Source organism: Muntiacus reevesi, chromosome 2 (genome assembly GCF_963930625.1).
Source record: "Muntiacus reevesi chromosome 2, mMunRee1.1, whole genome shotgun sequence".
Taxonomy (NCBI): domain Eukaryota; kingdom Metazoa; phylum Chordata; class Mammalia; order Artiodactyla; family Cervidae; genus Muntiacus; species Muntiacus reevesi.
Window position 1 is genome coordinate 224,345,460 of NC_089250.1, and position 15,361 is coordinate 224,360,820.

At 45.0% G+C, this 15,361-nt stretch overlaps 1 protein-coding gene and 1 non-coding gene across 2 annotated transcripts in view; one reads left to right on the plus strand and one right to left on the minus strand.

Moving 5' to 3' along the window:
* USP10 (ubiquitin specific peptidase 10) overlaps window positions 1–15,361 on the plus strand; it is a 64,805-nt gene that overhangs the window by 36,389 nt on the left and 13,055 nt on the right. The window contains exons 4-5 of the mRNA XM_065925121.1: window positions 3,915–4,961; window positions 14,757–14,848. Of these exons, the coding sequence (XP_065781193.1) occupies window positions 3,915–4,961; window positions 14,757–14,848 (1,139 nt within the window). The remainder of the gene's footprint in view (window positions 1–3,914; window positions 4,962–14,756; window positions 14,849–15,361) is intronic.
* LOC136162000 (U6 spliceosomal RNA) lies at window positions 420–526 on the minus strand. The gene has a single exon (XR_010661853.1). It is a non-coding gene; the product is annotated as a U6 spliceosomal RNA (small nuclear RNA).

Consider the following 15,361-nt stretch of genomic DNA (forward strand, 5'->3'; position numbering starts at 1 on the left):
ATTCAGGTGACCTCTTCACCTCCTGTCCTGTTATGACTGAGTAGCTGTCTGTCTCTGTCCCAGACACTGAGCTGATCACTGGGGGTGATGCTTACTGAGTTGCAGCCTTGTCGTGTATGTTACAGTATCACTAACAGTAGGGTCCTCTCGTCTTCCTGGCTGCCACTGCACGTGTCAAACCTGTCTGGACCGCCTTTCAGTTTGCGTTGTGCTCAAGGTCCTCAGTGGCCTTGGAGAAGCTGGAAGCTGAACCTTTTCTTTGAGAGCAGTGATTTGGTTCCCTGTTTCTATAGCATTGTCAGAAAGGGTTTTATTATAATTTAGATTTAAATATAAACCTTGCAGAGACCATGTAAACTTTTTATCTACAGACAAATGAGAAAGTGATTTTTTTTTCCATTTATTTTTATTCGTTGGAGAAAAATATTGAACGCTTCACGAATTTGCGTGTCATCCTTGGGCAGGGGCCATGCTAATCTTCTCTGTATCGTTCCAATTTTAGTATATGTGCTGCCGAAGCGAGCACGAAAAAGTGCTAAAATTATTAGCAGCTTTATAAGAAGCATAAGGTAGAACAGTTCTAATGATGACTTAGGACGAGGATAAAATAAGAGATGCCAGACGGACCCAGGCACCCTTGCTGGGCCTCCCAGCCTCTGGGGCCCCCTTGTTAATCTGTGGGTTGAGGTGCTCCCTGACTTCCAGTACTTGGCACACAGCTGCTGTGCTGCCAGTGTTTGCTTGGGCTCACAGATGTCTCGCTGTCTTCCCTGTTGTCAGAGCCCTGGTTCAGGTTGTGCCTTACCATCCTCCCAGGGGCTTCGGCTGCAGACGAAGGCCCCCCCTCCCTCTCAGACCCCCAGTGTCGCAGTGCCTCTCCCCTCTGCTCCACTCTCTCCTCCTTGCTCCCACCACGTCCCCCACCCACCCCTGGCTGGCATCCCTGCTCAGTTACGCTTCCTGGCTGTTTCTCTCTGTTCTCCCCTCTCTCCTCTCAAGTCCATCTTTTAATCTGCCAAAAACACAGCTGCTCACACTGAGAGAAGCCAGCTTAAAGGCCCCCGTTCCCCAAGGCCTCTTCTGTCCTGTTGTGTAATTCTCATTTCTCCTATGGTGCCAACTTGCTGTCCAGTAGTCCGTGAGTCTGCCCCCCTGTTTTAGGCTGAGTTCAGCTGTGGGCGGCAGAGACCACAGTGCATCCGGTTCTGTGTGCACGGTGCAGTGTCTGCAGAGTTGTAAACCCTCGGGAGGGTTTGGATGAGCGCTTAAGAGTGATTTGTTCTGGCACTTCCCACCACGGCCTGCTCCGCACACTCTAGGTGGGGGCTCCTAATGTGGCCTTTTTAAGTTAGTCCCCAAAGCGGGAAGTAGCCTTACCCCCTCCCCTCCCCTCCCCTCCCCAATCTGGTTATCCTGCCAGCTCCTCTGACCTCTCTGTAGTTTCTGATACAAATAGATCTCTTTTTGTGTGTGTTGAGGAGCATTCTGTTTTTTAAATTTATTTATTTTTATTTGAAGGATCATTACAGTATTGTGTTGGTTTCTGCCATGTATCAACACGAACCTCCCTCCCACCTCTCACCCCACCCCACCCCTCTAGGTTGTCACAGGGCCCCAGTTTGAGCTCCCTGAGTCATACAACAAATTCTTGTAAAGCTGTAGAGGCTTTATCTCACCCACCCTCTGCTTCGTCATTTCCATCTTTGATGTCTGTCTCCCTATAGATGTAATCCCCTGAGGCAGGGACCTTGCCTTCCTTATCTCTGTACCCCTCCCCCTTGATAATAAACACTGCACATGGCTGAGAGCTCCTGACTCACTGTAAGCCGATTGGAGAAGTCAACTGAGGAAGCCACTTAAGTAGTGGTTCTCAGACAGACATGGGCATGAGCGTCTCCTGGGTGCCTCTGAGCATCTCGGACTTCAGGACCCCATCTGGGCACCCCAGGCTACTGTACTGTGAGTGCTGCAGGGCGCAGGCTTTGAGAGGGCCGTGTTAGAGTATGTTTGTTGTGTTTGAGCTAGTTTTCCTTCCCCCAACAAATCTCCTGCCTGATGATCCAAGTGCCCATGAGCTTGTAGGCCCTCCACCACTTTTCTAGCCCGACAGGTTGGACCTTGTCCAGACTTCTCTGCCCTGGAGTGCAGTGGATGTGTGTGTCCACAACCCGTGTTCCTGCATAAGAAAAGGAACTGAACTGTTCTGGGTAGGACTCAGCCTTGCAGGGATTTGGTCAGACTGTCCACAGTCTGGTAAATGTTTTGGTAACAACTGTAGCATATCAGAATGGTTCCATTAATATCACATCACATTCTGGAGTGTTGTATGTTACGGTAAGATTAATGATTACGATGTAGAACGCACTGTGTCTGTCAGGAATAACCAAACTCTGCACAGGCTGCGTGGTAAAGCACATACTAACTTCACTGTGACTCCTGATGTACGTCCCAGTCTCTGAACGGCGGCCTCCCTGCTTCAGCTATATCCGTCGTCCACAGAGCAGCTCTGCATCCTCGCAGCCTCAGTGGGTGGAGCTCCCTGGAAGCAAACTGGACAGCTCACTTTTAGGAATAATGGAGAAATATATTTCCTTTGGTGATTGTTTTCAAAATAAGGAAACCACGAATCAGTGCTCAGGGGCCAGAGGATTGAAATTGTCCTCTCGGTATCTCTATAGATGGTTAGCTGTAACCATCATCATGTTCTTTTTTCAGGAATGTTTTGCTGTCTGGCTGGTGTATTCTCCCCACTCGCAGGGTGTGTGATATCAAACCAAATGGAGAATTAGAAAACTATTTAGGGCCCTGGCCCCTCTGTGGGGCTGTTTTTTCTCCTCTAAAAATACTTCCAAAGTAAAATATATTCAGTTTTCTGAGTAGAATATGATTATTTTGGTACTGTGATTTTTTTTTTTTTCTTGAAATAAATGCCTTGAGAAAAAGTGGGCCTCTTGTGCTAGACTTGAGAAATCTTCAGTAGTGCATGAAAAATAAATTAAAAAACACATATCCTTTCCTAACTTCAAAATGTTTAACTATTTCATCAGATGACATTGGTGTTCAGTTTCTGTTGAGAAACTCAGTTGATTCTGAAACTCACCCTAATTTTCAAGATGTGATCTGTGAAAAAAATATCCATCTTAAATGGAAAGAACATGTGGATTGTTGTCAGTGGGGAAGAGGTATTAAAGGATTTCAAGGAGATTTTTAAAGGTTTGCAGTCCTAACTTTATCTTTTGGGATTTTTGGAAGCACCTTCCTTACTCATGGAGTTAATCCAATATGAATTAATTTAGGAGAAGTCACAGGCACTCATGCAAGGCCATTTTTGGGCTTCAGTTAAGGTTGTTAATAGAAGAGTCTGGGAAATGGATAATTTGAAAGAGTGCTTTTGTATAATTCATACTTTTTGAATTATTAAATTGGACAAATTAGAGAAACCATATATATATATATATAGAGAGAGAGAGAGAGTGTGAGCAAGCAGTGGTTTTCAAGTCCCCAAGTTGGTCATCTTGATTTTTAAAAATTAAGTTTTCCAAAATATGTATGCCCTAGTCTTAGGTATAAAATAAACTAATAAAATCAGATTGCATTGAGAGACATGTTCAGACAGGCAGAATAGCATTTGTTTCCTATTCGTAGTTTCATTTTAATTTCTACCTTTACTACCATGAGTACAAAATGGATACCAACTTCTGTATTTCATATCTTCAAACTAAATACAATTTTGTGGTTATTATTTATTTCAGCAGATTACTTATTTAGCACAAATTAAATGTTATAGCTTTGTTAATTACTCTAAGACTTTAAGGTTTCAGTTTCAAAAAGAAATAATTACTGAGACTTTTATAAGTTGTATAGCTGTGTTCTTAACTAGTGGGATATTTACTGATCATTTTCTTTCTAAACAGGGCACGACTATCAGAGAATTGAATTTGGTGTTAATGAAGTAATTGAACCCAGTGACACTTTGCCGAGAACTCCCAGCTACAGTATTTCAAGCACATTGAATCCTCAGGCCCCTGAATTTATCCTTAGCTGCACAACTTCCAAAAAGCTCCCTGATGACATTGGTAAAGAAGTGAACTACAGCTCCGCCAACTGCCAGTACCCAGGCCCTGCCCTTGCCCTGGATGGCGGCTCTCATGCCGAGGCGGAAGCTTTAGAGAACGATGGTGTTTCGGGTGGTCTTGGACAAAGGGAGCGTAAAAAGAAGAAAAAACGTCCCCCTGGATATTACAGTTACTTGAAAGACGGTGGCGAGGGTGGACCTTCGGCAGAAGCCCTGGTCAATGGCCACGCCGGCCCAGCAGTCCCCAACAGTATAGGCGCCGAGGATGCAGACTTGATGGGGGATGTGCCCATGGCAGGAACCCCCCGGACTTGGGGCAGCCCTCAGGATGCCACGGACTTTGTCAACGACGCCGGGCCTGCTGGGGCTTTCCCCGGAGCCCTGGACAGCGGGGCCAGGACTGCAGGGCAGCCCGAGGTCTGCCCCGGGGCCAACTCAGAGGCCTCCTGCCTCCCTGCCGAGGCCGGCAGGGACACCCTGTTGAGGACAGCTGTGGCTCAGCCCTCCGTGGGGACTGATACTACTGAGAACCTTGGAGTCACTAATGGACAAATACTTGAATCCTTGGGTGAGGGCACAGCTGCCAATGGGGTGGAGTTGCACACTGTGGAGAGCTCGGACTCGGACCCCGCCAAGGCCGAGAGCGCCCCACCTCCTGCGGATGCCCCGGCCTCTGTAGCGGGCACTGTGCCTGCCAGTCAGCCCGCCAAGTCGTGGGCCAGTCTTTTTCATGATTCTAAGCCCTCTTCCTCTTCCTCACCTGTGGTTTCTGTGGAAACTAAGTATTCCCCTCCCGCCACGTCTCCCCTGGTCTCTGAAAAGCAGGCGGAAGTCAAGGAAGGGCTGGTTCCAGTTTCAGAGGATCCTGTAGCCATAAAGATTGCAGGTATAGTTCAAAAGATACAGGTCTGAGGCCAAGATGGGAGCAGACAGACTGTGTTCAAACGAATTTCTGAACAATACCTGTGCCTTATGTGTCACTAAAAGTAAAATGACGTATGAGCAGAATGGGGTGGGGAGGGATATCTTACTTTTACATTAAGTGGAAAATCCATGTCCGTTATCAGTCATTTTCTGTTGACATTTACATTTCCACGTCTTGCCTTCTGACCAAGTAATTGTGCTCCCTTGTGTGACTAATGGATAGTCCTATCTGTGTTCCAGTTATTACAACCTCGGGGTCATAATCCCTGAGGATTCTACTCACTTTGGAGTTATTTCTTAGGATATAAGAAAGTATTGATTTTTTTTCTTTTTAATGCGTGTTTTGTATTGAGTAAATGGATTTTATTCAGTTTTAGCACAGCAAGGCTGACTCCGCTGGAAAAGAGAAACTGCAACAGTTTGGCCTGCAGTTAATGTTTCATTTGCTATGCTAAGGCTCAGAAAGTAGGGCCAGTTCACAATAAAACTGTAAAGCCTCATGGCTTCTGTTTCTAAAGTTAAAGTGGGAAGTCAGAGGCAGGAGCGTGTATGTTTTTACACATGACTAAGAAGCTGGGGCTGTTTCTCAGGATTCATTATCCAAAGAGTACCAGTAGCCAGCACTTCAGGTTCTTACCCTATTAGCCCAGTTAAAATGAACTGTCTTTTTTTTTTTTAGTTTATTGGCTGCATTGGGTGTGTGTTGCTGCTTGAGGTTTTTCTAGTTCGGAGAGCAGGGGCTACTGTCTGGATGTGATTGTGCTTCTTATTTTGGTGGCTTCTCTTGTTGCAGAGCACAGGCTCTATAGTGAGGGCTTAGTGACTCAGACGGTAAAGCATCTGCCTGCAATGAGGGAGACCCAGGTTCGATCCCTGGTTTGGGATGATCCCCTGGAGAAGGAAATGGCAACCTGCTCCAGTACACTTGCCTGGAAAATTCCATGGATGGGGGAGCCTGATAGGCTACAGTCCATGGGGTCACAGAGTCGGACACGACTGAGCAACTTCACTTTCTTCCTTCATTTCTTTCTTTTAGTTGTTGTGATGCATGAACTTAGTTGCCCCGAGGCGTGTGGAACCTTCCTGGATCAGGGATCAAACCTGTGTCCCTTGCATTGGCAGGCAGATTCTTAACCACTGGATCACCAGGGAAGTTCTGAACTGTTTTTATTTAGGCTTTAATGTTTGCTGGTTTAACAATTTGGCATATCTGACAGCATTTGGTACCAGGATGACGGTGAAAGCAGTAGAGAGGTGCACAATGTGTACTCTTTTACGAATGGTCAGAATTCCATCAAATATAAAACACATCCTTTTGTTGGTAGAAAAGGATGACAGAAGCAATACTTGAAAAAGTTTTTAAGTGAGCATTTTATTCCTATACAAAATACATTATTTTGAGTAATCTAGGTGTCTGGATTTCTCTTAAAATGAGAAGTTAATTGATAGATGCATCAGCATTTTGGACTTTTAGGTTATTTAGGTGAATTTTTTATTGTAACTTTTTAAAACCTGTTCACTGCAAGGGAAAGCTGTAAGAGTCAAGGGAGAACAGTAATAGCCTTTGTGCAGATCATTAAGTTAAACATCATTCTTTTTTTTTTTTTTTTTTTTTAATATTTATTCATTTATTTGGCTGCACCAGGTCTTGGTTGCAGCATGTGGGATCTAGTTCCCTGACCAGGGATCAAACCTGGGCCCCCTGCATTGGGAGCTCAGAGTCTTAACCACTGGGCCAGCAGGGAAGTCCCTAAACATCATTCTTAACCTGTAGTGGGGAGGTGCATGGTGTGATGCTTTTAAAAGTGGACATTCTAATTTTAAAGTCAGAGTGAAAGTGAAAGTCGTTCAGTTGTGTCCGACTCTTTGCGACCCCATGGACAATACGGTTCATGGAATTCTCCAGGCCAGAATCCTGGAGTGGGTAGTCGTTCCCTTCTCTAGGGGATCTTCCCAACCCAGGGATCGAACCCAGGCCTCCCACACTGCAGGCGGATTCCTTACCAGCTGAGCCACCAGGGAAGCCCTTAAAGTCAGAAGGCATTGCCATTATGTTTATATTCCTAAAATTGCTTCACAATGGATGGTGGTGATTTAGTTGCTAAGTTGCGTCTGACTCTTTTGTGACCCCGTGGACCTTAGCGCGCTAGGCTCTCCTGTCCATGGGATTTCCCAGACAAGAATACTGAAGTTGGTTGCTATTTCCTTCTCCAGTGTACTTTCCCAACCCAGAGATCGAACAAGGGAGTCCTGCATTGTAGGTGGTCTCCTGCATTGCAGGCAGATGCTTTATTGCCCAGCCACCAGGGAAGCCCACTTCACAAGGAAAACCTCCATTCCTGGAAAATTTCCTCAATCTTTATTTAAAAGGAGAAAGAAAAGATTCATTTTAAATGTTTTAAAGTATTCTAGTCAAATAACTTTAAATGTGGTTTGATACATAGTTTGCTGTGTATGTTAAAATCTGATGGTAAACTACTCTCTAGAACATTGTGAGGAAAGTCCCTGGTGGTCCAGTGGTTAGGACTCGGCACTTTCACTGGGCCAGGGCCTAGGTTCAAGTCCTGGTTGGGAAACTAAGATCCTGCAAGCGATGCAGCTCCTCCAAAAGAAATAAAATAGAGCAACACTGGGTGCTCTTAGTTATTTGTATTTGTGTAGAGTATTGCTACAGTCTAATCACTTTTGAATTGATGGTCCCCCATTACCTCCCCCCAAGATTTATTTTTGTTAACCCTGTTTTTGATTAGGTCAGATAATGTTTTCATTATCTGAGCAAAAGCATGGTTCCTTTTAAAATGTTTCATTCTTTTGAGCCTGGTTATTGAACCTTAGAAATACAGAATGTAGTTGCTGACAGTTTTCAACTGAGTAACTGTTGGAGTCACACTGAGCTTAGGTAAAGTAGATTGTTTAGAATTTTTCCCCCTTTGTCATATTCCCCTCCTGGGAGGTTTACTTGATAAAAATGAAAGGCATATTGAGGTTGTAGTAGGTCAGATCACTACCGCAGACGTAACTTTAATGGTAGGCCCACTTACCTTAAGCAGCACTTAACTGTGAAATTCTAGCTCCTTAGTTAAAAAATCTGTTGATGTTGGCTGTCATGGAATTGGACTTGCATTAACATCTAAGCGATTCTGCTGAGAGTAATTTTTATGTGTATCATTTTTATTTATTAAATTTGGAAGGAAACAGGAGGAAACAGCAGTTTGAATAAGTTTATTCTCTTTTGAGTTCTTAGAAGGATATCAGTATCCACAGGCCAATTTTTGACCCCAGGGTCATTTATTTTGGGTGTCCGCATTTCTGGATCATCTATCTGCCCTGTCATTATGTCTGTGCTTAATGAATGCTGGGTAGTTTTGTATAACCACAGTGAAATGTAACTCAGATCAACTGCACACAGAAAATAATAGTCATACACAGCATTTTGGAGTGAAATATAGCCAGATTTCAGTTACTCATGGTCTGTTTATCCATTACTGCATTGCATTCTGCTTTTACGTTCTTTGGTGGCAAGGCCATCTTCATGGTGTCATTTGTCAACATTTTGTTCCATTCGCTGTTTTTCTTAAGTGTAAACTCTGATTTAAGCAGGTGATGGAAAGGAAAAGCACTTCCCCAACCTGGTGGGAAGCATGAACCTGCACAGGAGGCCTGCAGAGGCTTGGGGAGGCTTCCATGTTTCAGGAAGTGGTTTATGTCAGTCTGAGAGGGAGTATATGCCATTTTTCAGTAGGAATGACTGAGCCAGGAGATGAGCAAAAGGAACATGAAAATCTTAATTCTTATAGCTTGTTTTGAAACTAAGTGCAAAACCTGAGGCACAGACCCATGTTGAAATTAAGTGTGACAGATACAAGCAGAGGGGGCAGCCTCAGCTGGTGCTCCCTCCAGAGCCTGGAATGGAACATAGCCTGGTGAATGATGAACATTAAACTCCTCCTAGGCTTTTACTGGGGATCACTTGTCCTCTCCCAAACCTGAATTATATAAAATGCTTTCAGATCACAAACAGAGTTATTTCGTTCTTTATGTTTTGCTTTCAAAACTGTGCACCAGTGTATTCTGTTTTAAAGGTGTGTAAATAATGGTGGCAAGGAGAGAGACCAGGCTGAATGCCTGAATAGGAACAAGAATTCTAGTTTCAGAGAACTCTGTAAACTGAGGACTTAGCTGAAAAACATTCTGTTCTGTGGGGTATTGAGGCTCTAGTCATGCCATTTATTATGAATTTTAGTAAAACACACTTAATAGATGATTTTATCCTGTTTTAGACCTTAAAATTGTCACTGGAGAGAGCCATGAAATCACTACAAATTGGATCTGCTCAGAAAAATGAATTCTTGGATCTGTATTTATTTTAAACAATATACCCCGATTGAGCTTTGCTTTGGTGGTTTATAAATCATATCTATTTTTCTCCTGTCCTTGGGAAATAATTTCTCCAGTGTTTTTCATTCTCTTCAAATTCTCCCAAGTAGCCCAGGTGGTGACCATGAGTGGGGGAGGTCCAGCCCCTGTGTGCAGACTCACATGGGTGAGAGTTCAGTTCACATCTGACTTGACAGGTGTATGTCCTTGCAGGTGTTTCTGTTCTGTATCCTTTATAGACCTCCCTATATGGGACTCCCTCTTCCCCTATGACAAAATGTAAGTTAATTTGTCGCCAATGGGTAATGGCACATTCTGGTCACTTAACTGTCCTCCACCTGATAAGATAACCAGGATAGTGTGTGTTCTTGCACAGTGATGCAATGAGGAAGAAAACACTTGGAGAATATTCTAAACAGGAAGATGACAGAAAGGCAGGTCAACAGCATCAGAATGTCACTGACAAGCCAACTGTTGAGCCTGAAATATCAGTGAAAGTTCTGTGCTTTGCGTTTTCATGGATTTTAAATGGTAATATGACCTCTAGGTGTTGACTTTAGGAAAACAAAATTTGATGCATAAAATATGTAAGAATAATCATGGCTTATGGACTTACACATTTCACAGTGTTAGTATTGCCATTGAGTTTATAAATCATTTCATTTGAGTGATTTGTGGTAAGGTATGTGATTTACTGTATATGTCTTGAATTGTAAGAAAGGCTCTTAACCACTCAATGTTTTTGCCTGTCAGCAGATTTCATAAGGTTGCACTTTAATTCAGCCATTTAATGTTTGAGCTATTACAGAGGTGAGAATAACGATTTTAATTTTGTATCTTCTGTGTGATATGGAGTCAGTGCTGGCATTTTATGCCATTCCTGTAACACCATTCCTCCGCAGACCTGTCAACTCCTGTGGAAAAGATGGCTTGAAGAGAGCACCCTCCTAAAGTTACTGTCTAAACAGATCCAAGTAGTAAATTATACATACCAACAATGATTGATTGAAGAGAAGGCTTTTCAGGGGGAAACTTGTTACTATAGTCAACTTCTGATAATTTGCCCTGAAAGAAGGTAAAATAGATAACCAACAGTGATGACTTGGGACCATAAGTCAGATTTAAAGTTTCAACCCTAAGAAATATCCCACTCTCTCTCTCCCCTTTGGCTGCCCTTCCTGGTTTTGACTTTTTGACCTCGATAATTACAGTGCTTATTGGACTTTAGCAAAATAGTAAATGAAAACAGTGATGTTGTTATAAAAGGAACTTAATTAAATAGTGGTTATAACAAAAAATTGAAAGCGGTGTTCATACTGGCTTGTCTGTACATCGTGAATATTGACTTCTGAATCAGAGCAGTACCATTCATTCATTCTAGGAGGATTCACTGAACAGGATGGGGACTGTTAGGATTACCTTTGTCTTCACACCTGTATTGTTGGGGCGGGAGGAGAGGAGCTGCACTCCGTGGGCCGTCAGGTGTTAGCGTCTGGATGAGTGTGTAGCCGTTGGCGCTATGCCGGGGAAGAGATGCTCAGTGCACAGTGTTGTAAGACTGAACATTAAGAGAAGAATCTCAGACAGTAAGATACTTAATCTTCATTTTTTCTACAACCTTTCTTTCCTTTCAAAATATACACACTCACAAAGTATTCAAAACTTAACTTTAAGGAATTGAAGCAAACATTTCCATTTGAAGCACTGAAAAATGTTGGTCTTCTCAGACTTCCATCCTGTAGTCCCCTTCCTTCTCTCTCACTTGTATCAGCTCTTTATTTTCTGATCAGGATTAGGACCCTCTGTGAGGCACTGACCCTGTGAGACATCATCCAGATCCTCCCCATTTCCCTGCAGGGGCGGCACTGTCTGCCCCAGGTTGCAGGGTGAATGAAGTGCTGGAATTGGGCAGCAGACTCTTGTTTCCTGGCTTGTCTTCCTGGACTCTGCCCTTAGTCCACTTCTCTGTTGGAATTCCCACTCCTGCAGGCTTTCTGAGAGGTGATGGAATGACGTAGGGGCTTCCCAGGTGGCTCAGTGGTAAAGAATCTACCTGCAGTTGCAGGAGCCACAGGAGACATGGGTTTGATCCCTGGATTGGGAAGATCCCCTGGAGGAGGAAACGGCACTCCACCGTTTTTGCCTGGAAAACGGTCAGAGGAGTCTGGTGGGCTACAATCCAGGGGGTCACAAAGAGTCAGGCGTGACTGAGTGACTAACACTTTTCACTTCAACTCCACAGGTTGTTCCACACAAACTTGCGTGGAGTCATTTGCCGTAGTCCACAGCTATTAGTCTCCAGTTTACTTCATCCTGTGTGGCTGGTGAACACTCACTGTGTGCTATCCATGGTCTAGGTCGGTGGGTCACGATCGGCCTTGCCTGGAGGACTCGCCACGGAACAGGATAGGAGAGGAGCAGCTGGAGCTCTTAGCAGAGAGAGAAGCAGGGGGAAGGAGGCGAGGAGACCTGATGGAGCCAATATGTGTCTGCTTGGAAGTTCTGTTCAGTCAAGTAGTTGTGTCTGACTCTGCGACCCCTTAGGAAGTTCTGTTACCTGCAGTTACTGAACAAACCACTAGGTGATGCTAAGAGACTTAGCATTGGGGATGAAAGAGTGAAACTTTTATTTCTGGTTTTTTTTTCTTTAACCTGCCTGCTCCTTGGGCAACCCTGGGACTGGTTCAGGGGAAGGGTTGATGTAGAACTAAAGGTTCTGTCCAATCAGCACACGCCATTTTCCAGATAAATGTTGGAAAGGAATCAGATAGTAGTCAGTTTTTGTTTTCTTTTTAAACTTTATTGCATCTAAGATATGTATATTCAGGTATATGGATTATATGTGACCCCATGGACTATAACAATCCATGGAATTCTCCAGGCCAAAATACTGGAGTGGGTAGCCATTCCCTCCCCTACGAGATTTTCCCAACCTGGGGATCAAACCCAGATCTCCCGCATTGTGGGCGGATTCCCCACCAACTGAGCTACCAGGGAAGCCCAGTAGTCAGTTTTAAATCGGCTGTGTTCACAGATTCCACAGGGCTGGGATGCTTCAACCTCCAGGTGTTCATTCAGATTATTCTGGGCAGGCAGCTCAGTGAAGAGCGTGAGAGGGGAGGTGTTTTCCAGCTAAGAGCAGTTAGTTCCTGGCCCTTTTTGCACCTCTTTCCCCTTTGAGAGTGGAGTTGGCCTTGTCATAAATTATTTTTTTTTTTAAATCTGACAAAATACACACCCAAAGCACCTTTAACCATCTGTACATGCATTTCTGAGGCCAGTAAAACGGTTGTGTGGAGGAGAAGTTTCAAATAGGATCTTGCACGCATGTCCTGGTCATTTGCTGTCTGTTTCCTTCATTGTCTGTATTGAGTAGGAATTGATGCTGTCAAGCCCCTTCCCCTCCTAGCCCACCCCCACCTTGGGACACTTTGCTTCCAGCATCATCAAGGAAGTTGTTGCTGCTATTTAGTAACCCCCCTACCCCCTAAACCGTGTTGAGTCTGCCCTTCCCCTGTTCCTCCCTCCTGCCATCCCAGGATCTCCTGAGCCCTTGCCGTCCCTGTGTGTGCTTCCTCTTGGTGGAAGGCACCACACTCAGTTGGAGAAATTTCCTCTGGTGCCATTTGCTGTTGCACGCCTCCTGTCTCCCTCCTCAGCCAGGCTTCCCGCCCCCAGTGCCCTCCACTCTGGCTTTCCCCTCCTGAGGCCCTCCAACCTGTGTCTGCCTCCACTGCTGGGTCCAGCTGCCCTGTCCTCTATCACCGTGACAGTTTCTCCTCAGCCTGTCGCTTGGATGGGGGTGGTCCAGGGGCTCCATTCCCCACCCATTGCTCTCAGGATGTACGGCCCTGAGCTGCAGCGTCCCATGTGCATGTGTGAATGGAGATGTGTCACTGGCTGGTCTGTGAGGGTCAGTGTACTATTCACTGGTATCGTCCGGGCACCCTTATTCGAGCTTCTGAAACTCTCAAACTGAGCCCCTCATCTCGTCATAGTCCTCCAGAGCCAGCAGAGAACCTGCTTGTCCACATGCATGTCTCCTCTGGGCGGAAGGCAACCCGCTAAGCTAGAAACACTTCCAAATTTCTGGTGCCGTTTGCTGTCGCAAGCCCCAGCTGCCTCCGGTTTCTCCAGTCCTTGGATCTGGTGGAGCGTCCCCTCCCCTGCCCCCGCCCCCCCACCCCCCAGCAGAGCCTGCACGTGTTGGCCCCCCCTACCCCCCGGTCTTCAGGCTCTGACCGGCAGGGCCACCCCTCAGTCATGTCTGCCTGCAGGTCCTGGCACCCAGGCAAGGCTTAACCAACAGCAGCGTGGCATTTATCAGAGGTCCTTGTGTTAGGAAGTTTGTTTTGAGCTTTATGACTGTGTGCCCCATATGGACAGCAGAGTGGGAGGAGAGGACCTTGGCAAACTTAACTGAACAGATTCCATGGCCTCTCTTTTGAGTTGGTCATGTTTCACTTTTTAATAAATGGGAAAATGATTCTCTATGCTTCCTCAGTTAGAGGACAGAGGGCATTTTATCCTCACAGGAGAGAGGGAGGAAGTGGGTGTGTTTGACATTAGAACCTTGCGAATTAATTTCTTCATTTAACGCTTAAGTCTGGGACCTGCCAGTGCAGCTATGTATTTAGAAAAGAAAGGCTTCTTTTGTTTTGAGTGTTGCCTTGGGCTGGGTGCTGATACCAAATTCGTGCTCCCTTGTTGCACTGTTCACAAGTCACGGGAGGCAGTGTCGTGTGACTGCAGGTCGTGAGTTTCGGGTACTGACTGCGCCTCCTGGTTCCTGTGAGGTCACAGGCAGGCAAGTTAACCTGGAGCCTCGGTTTCCTTTTAGTGAAAGGGGGTGGTAGGGCTACCCCGGGATCTCTGAGGATGAAGCACAGTGAGTTAACACTGTGAGCTGGAACGCACTTGCCGAGAAAAACTGTGGCTGTCACTGTTAAAAGATTCATAAGGGGACACAGGGGACCTTGTAATAAAACAGTTCAATTTAAAGCGTAAAACATTATTTTATTGCTATTTTAAGACTGGGGAAAAGTGATGTCAAAGATGAATCTGAGGATAACAAAGCTTGTTCCTAAGTCTGTTCCCTAATACTGTTAATACTGTTTTTTAAGCCTTTTCTGTTTCTCATTAAAACAGTTCTTGTGCTTCCTAGTTGATAAATGTCAGTGTTTGGTGGTGGGGGGCAAATATCTTTGAAAATTCTAATCATTCAATAATTACATGATAGTGAGCTGAACGAAGCCTTGATGGAGCCTGCCTTCCCTGTGGGTGTGACTGTGCTCTGTAGTAAGCAGTCAGCTCCCAGAGCAGAGCAGGAGAATTGCTCCTGAGATGCCGTTAACGCCTTCACTGTGCTCCCGTCTTTCAGAGTTACTGGAGAATGTCACCCTGATTCATAAACCGGTGTCATTGCAACCCCGCGGGCTGATCAACAAAGGAAACTGGTGCTACATCAATGCTGTATCCTTCTCAGATGCTGTCCCCAAAGCTGGCTTTCTGCAGCATCCTCTTCCCAGGGCACGTTTGACTTAGTTCAGCTTCTGTGGGGCGTCCACAGAACTTTGGATTCAAAGTTTTGAATCCAAAACTTTGGTTCCTTATTGCTTTATCAACTGGGTTATTTCTGACCCCCCCACACACCCTCCCCCCCCAAAAAAAAAAAGATGATGACTGACAAAATCAAGCAAGTTTAGTTCTCATTAAAATGGTCCTGAAAAGAAAGGGTGGGGATTCCTGAATAGTAGGGTAGAGTGACCACTTAAACTGGAAATGTTGTGCTAATTGACTTAATCTTGGTTAAGTCAAGATCTTGTTTATAAATTCCTTGGATATCACAAGGCAGTTGTGGGGATTATTTGGTTTGGTCCCTTTTGTGTTTACATATCTCAGTTGTTCAGTGTTCTTGGCTTATTGAGTTTTGTGTGCTCTTTCCACACTCTGGAGCGTCAATTTCGTTTCCTTTACGCTTCCTCA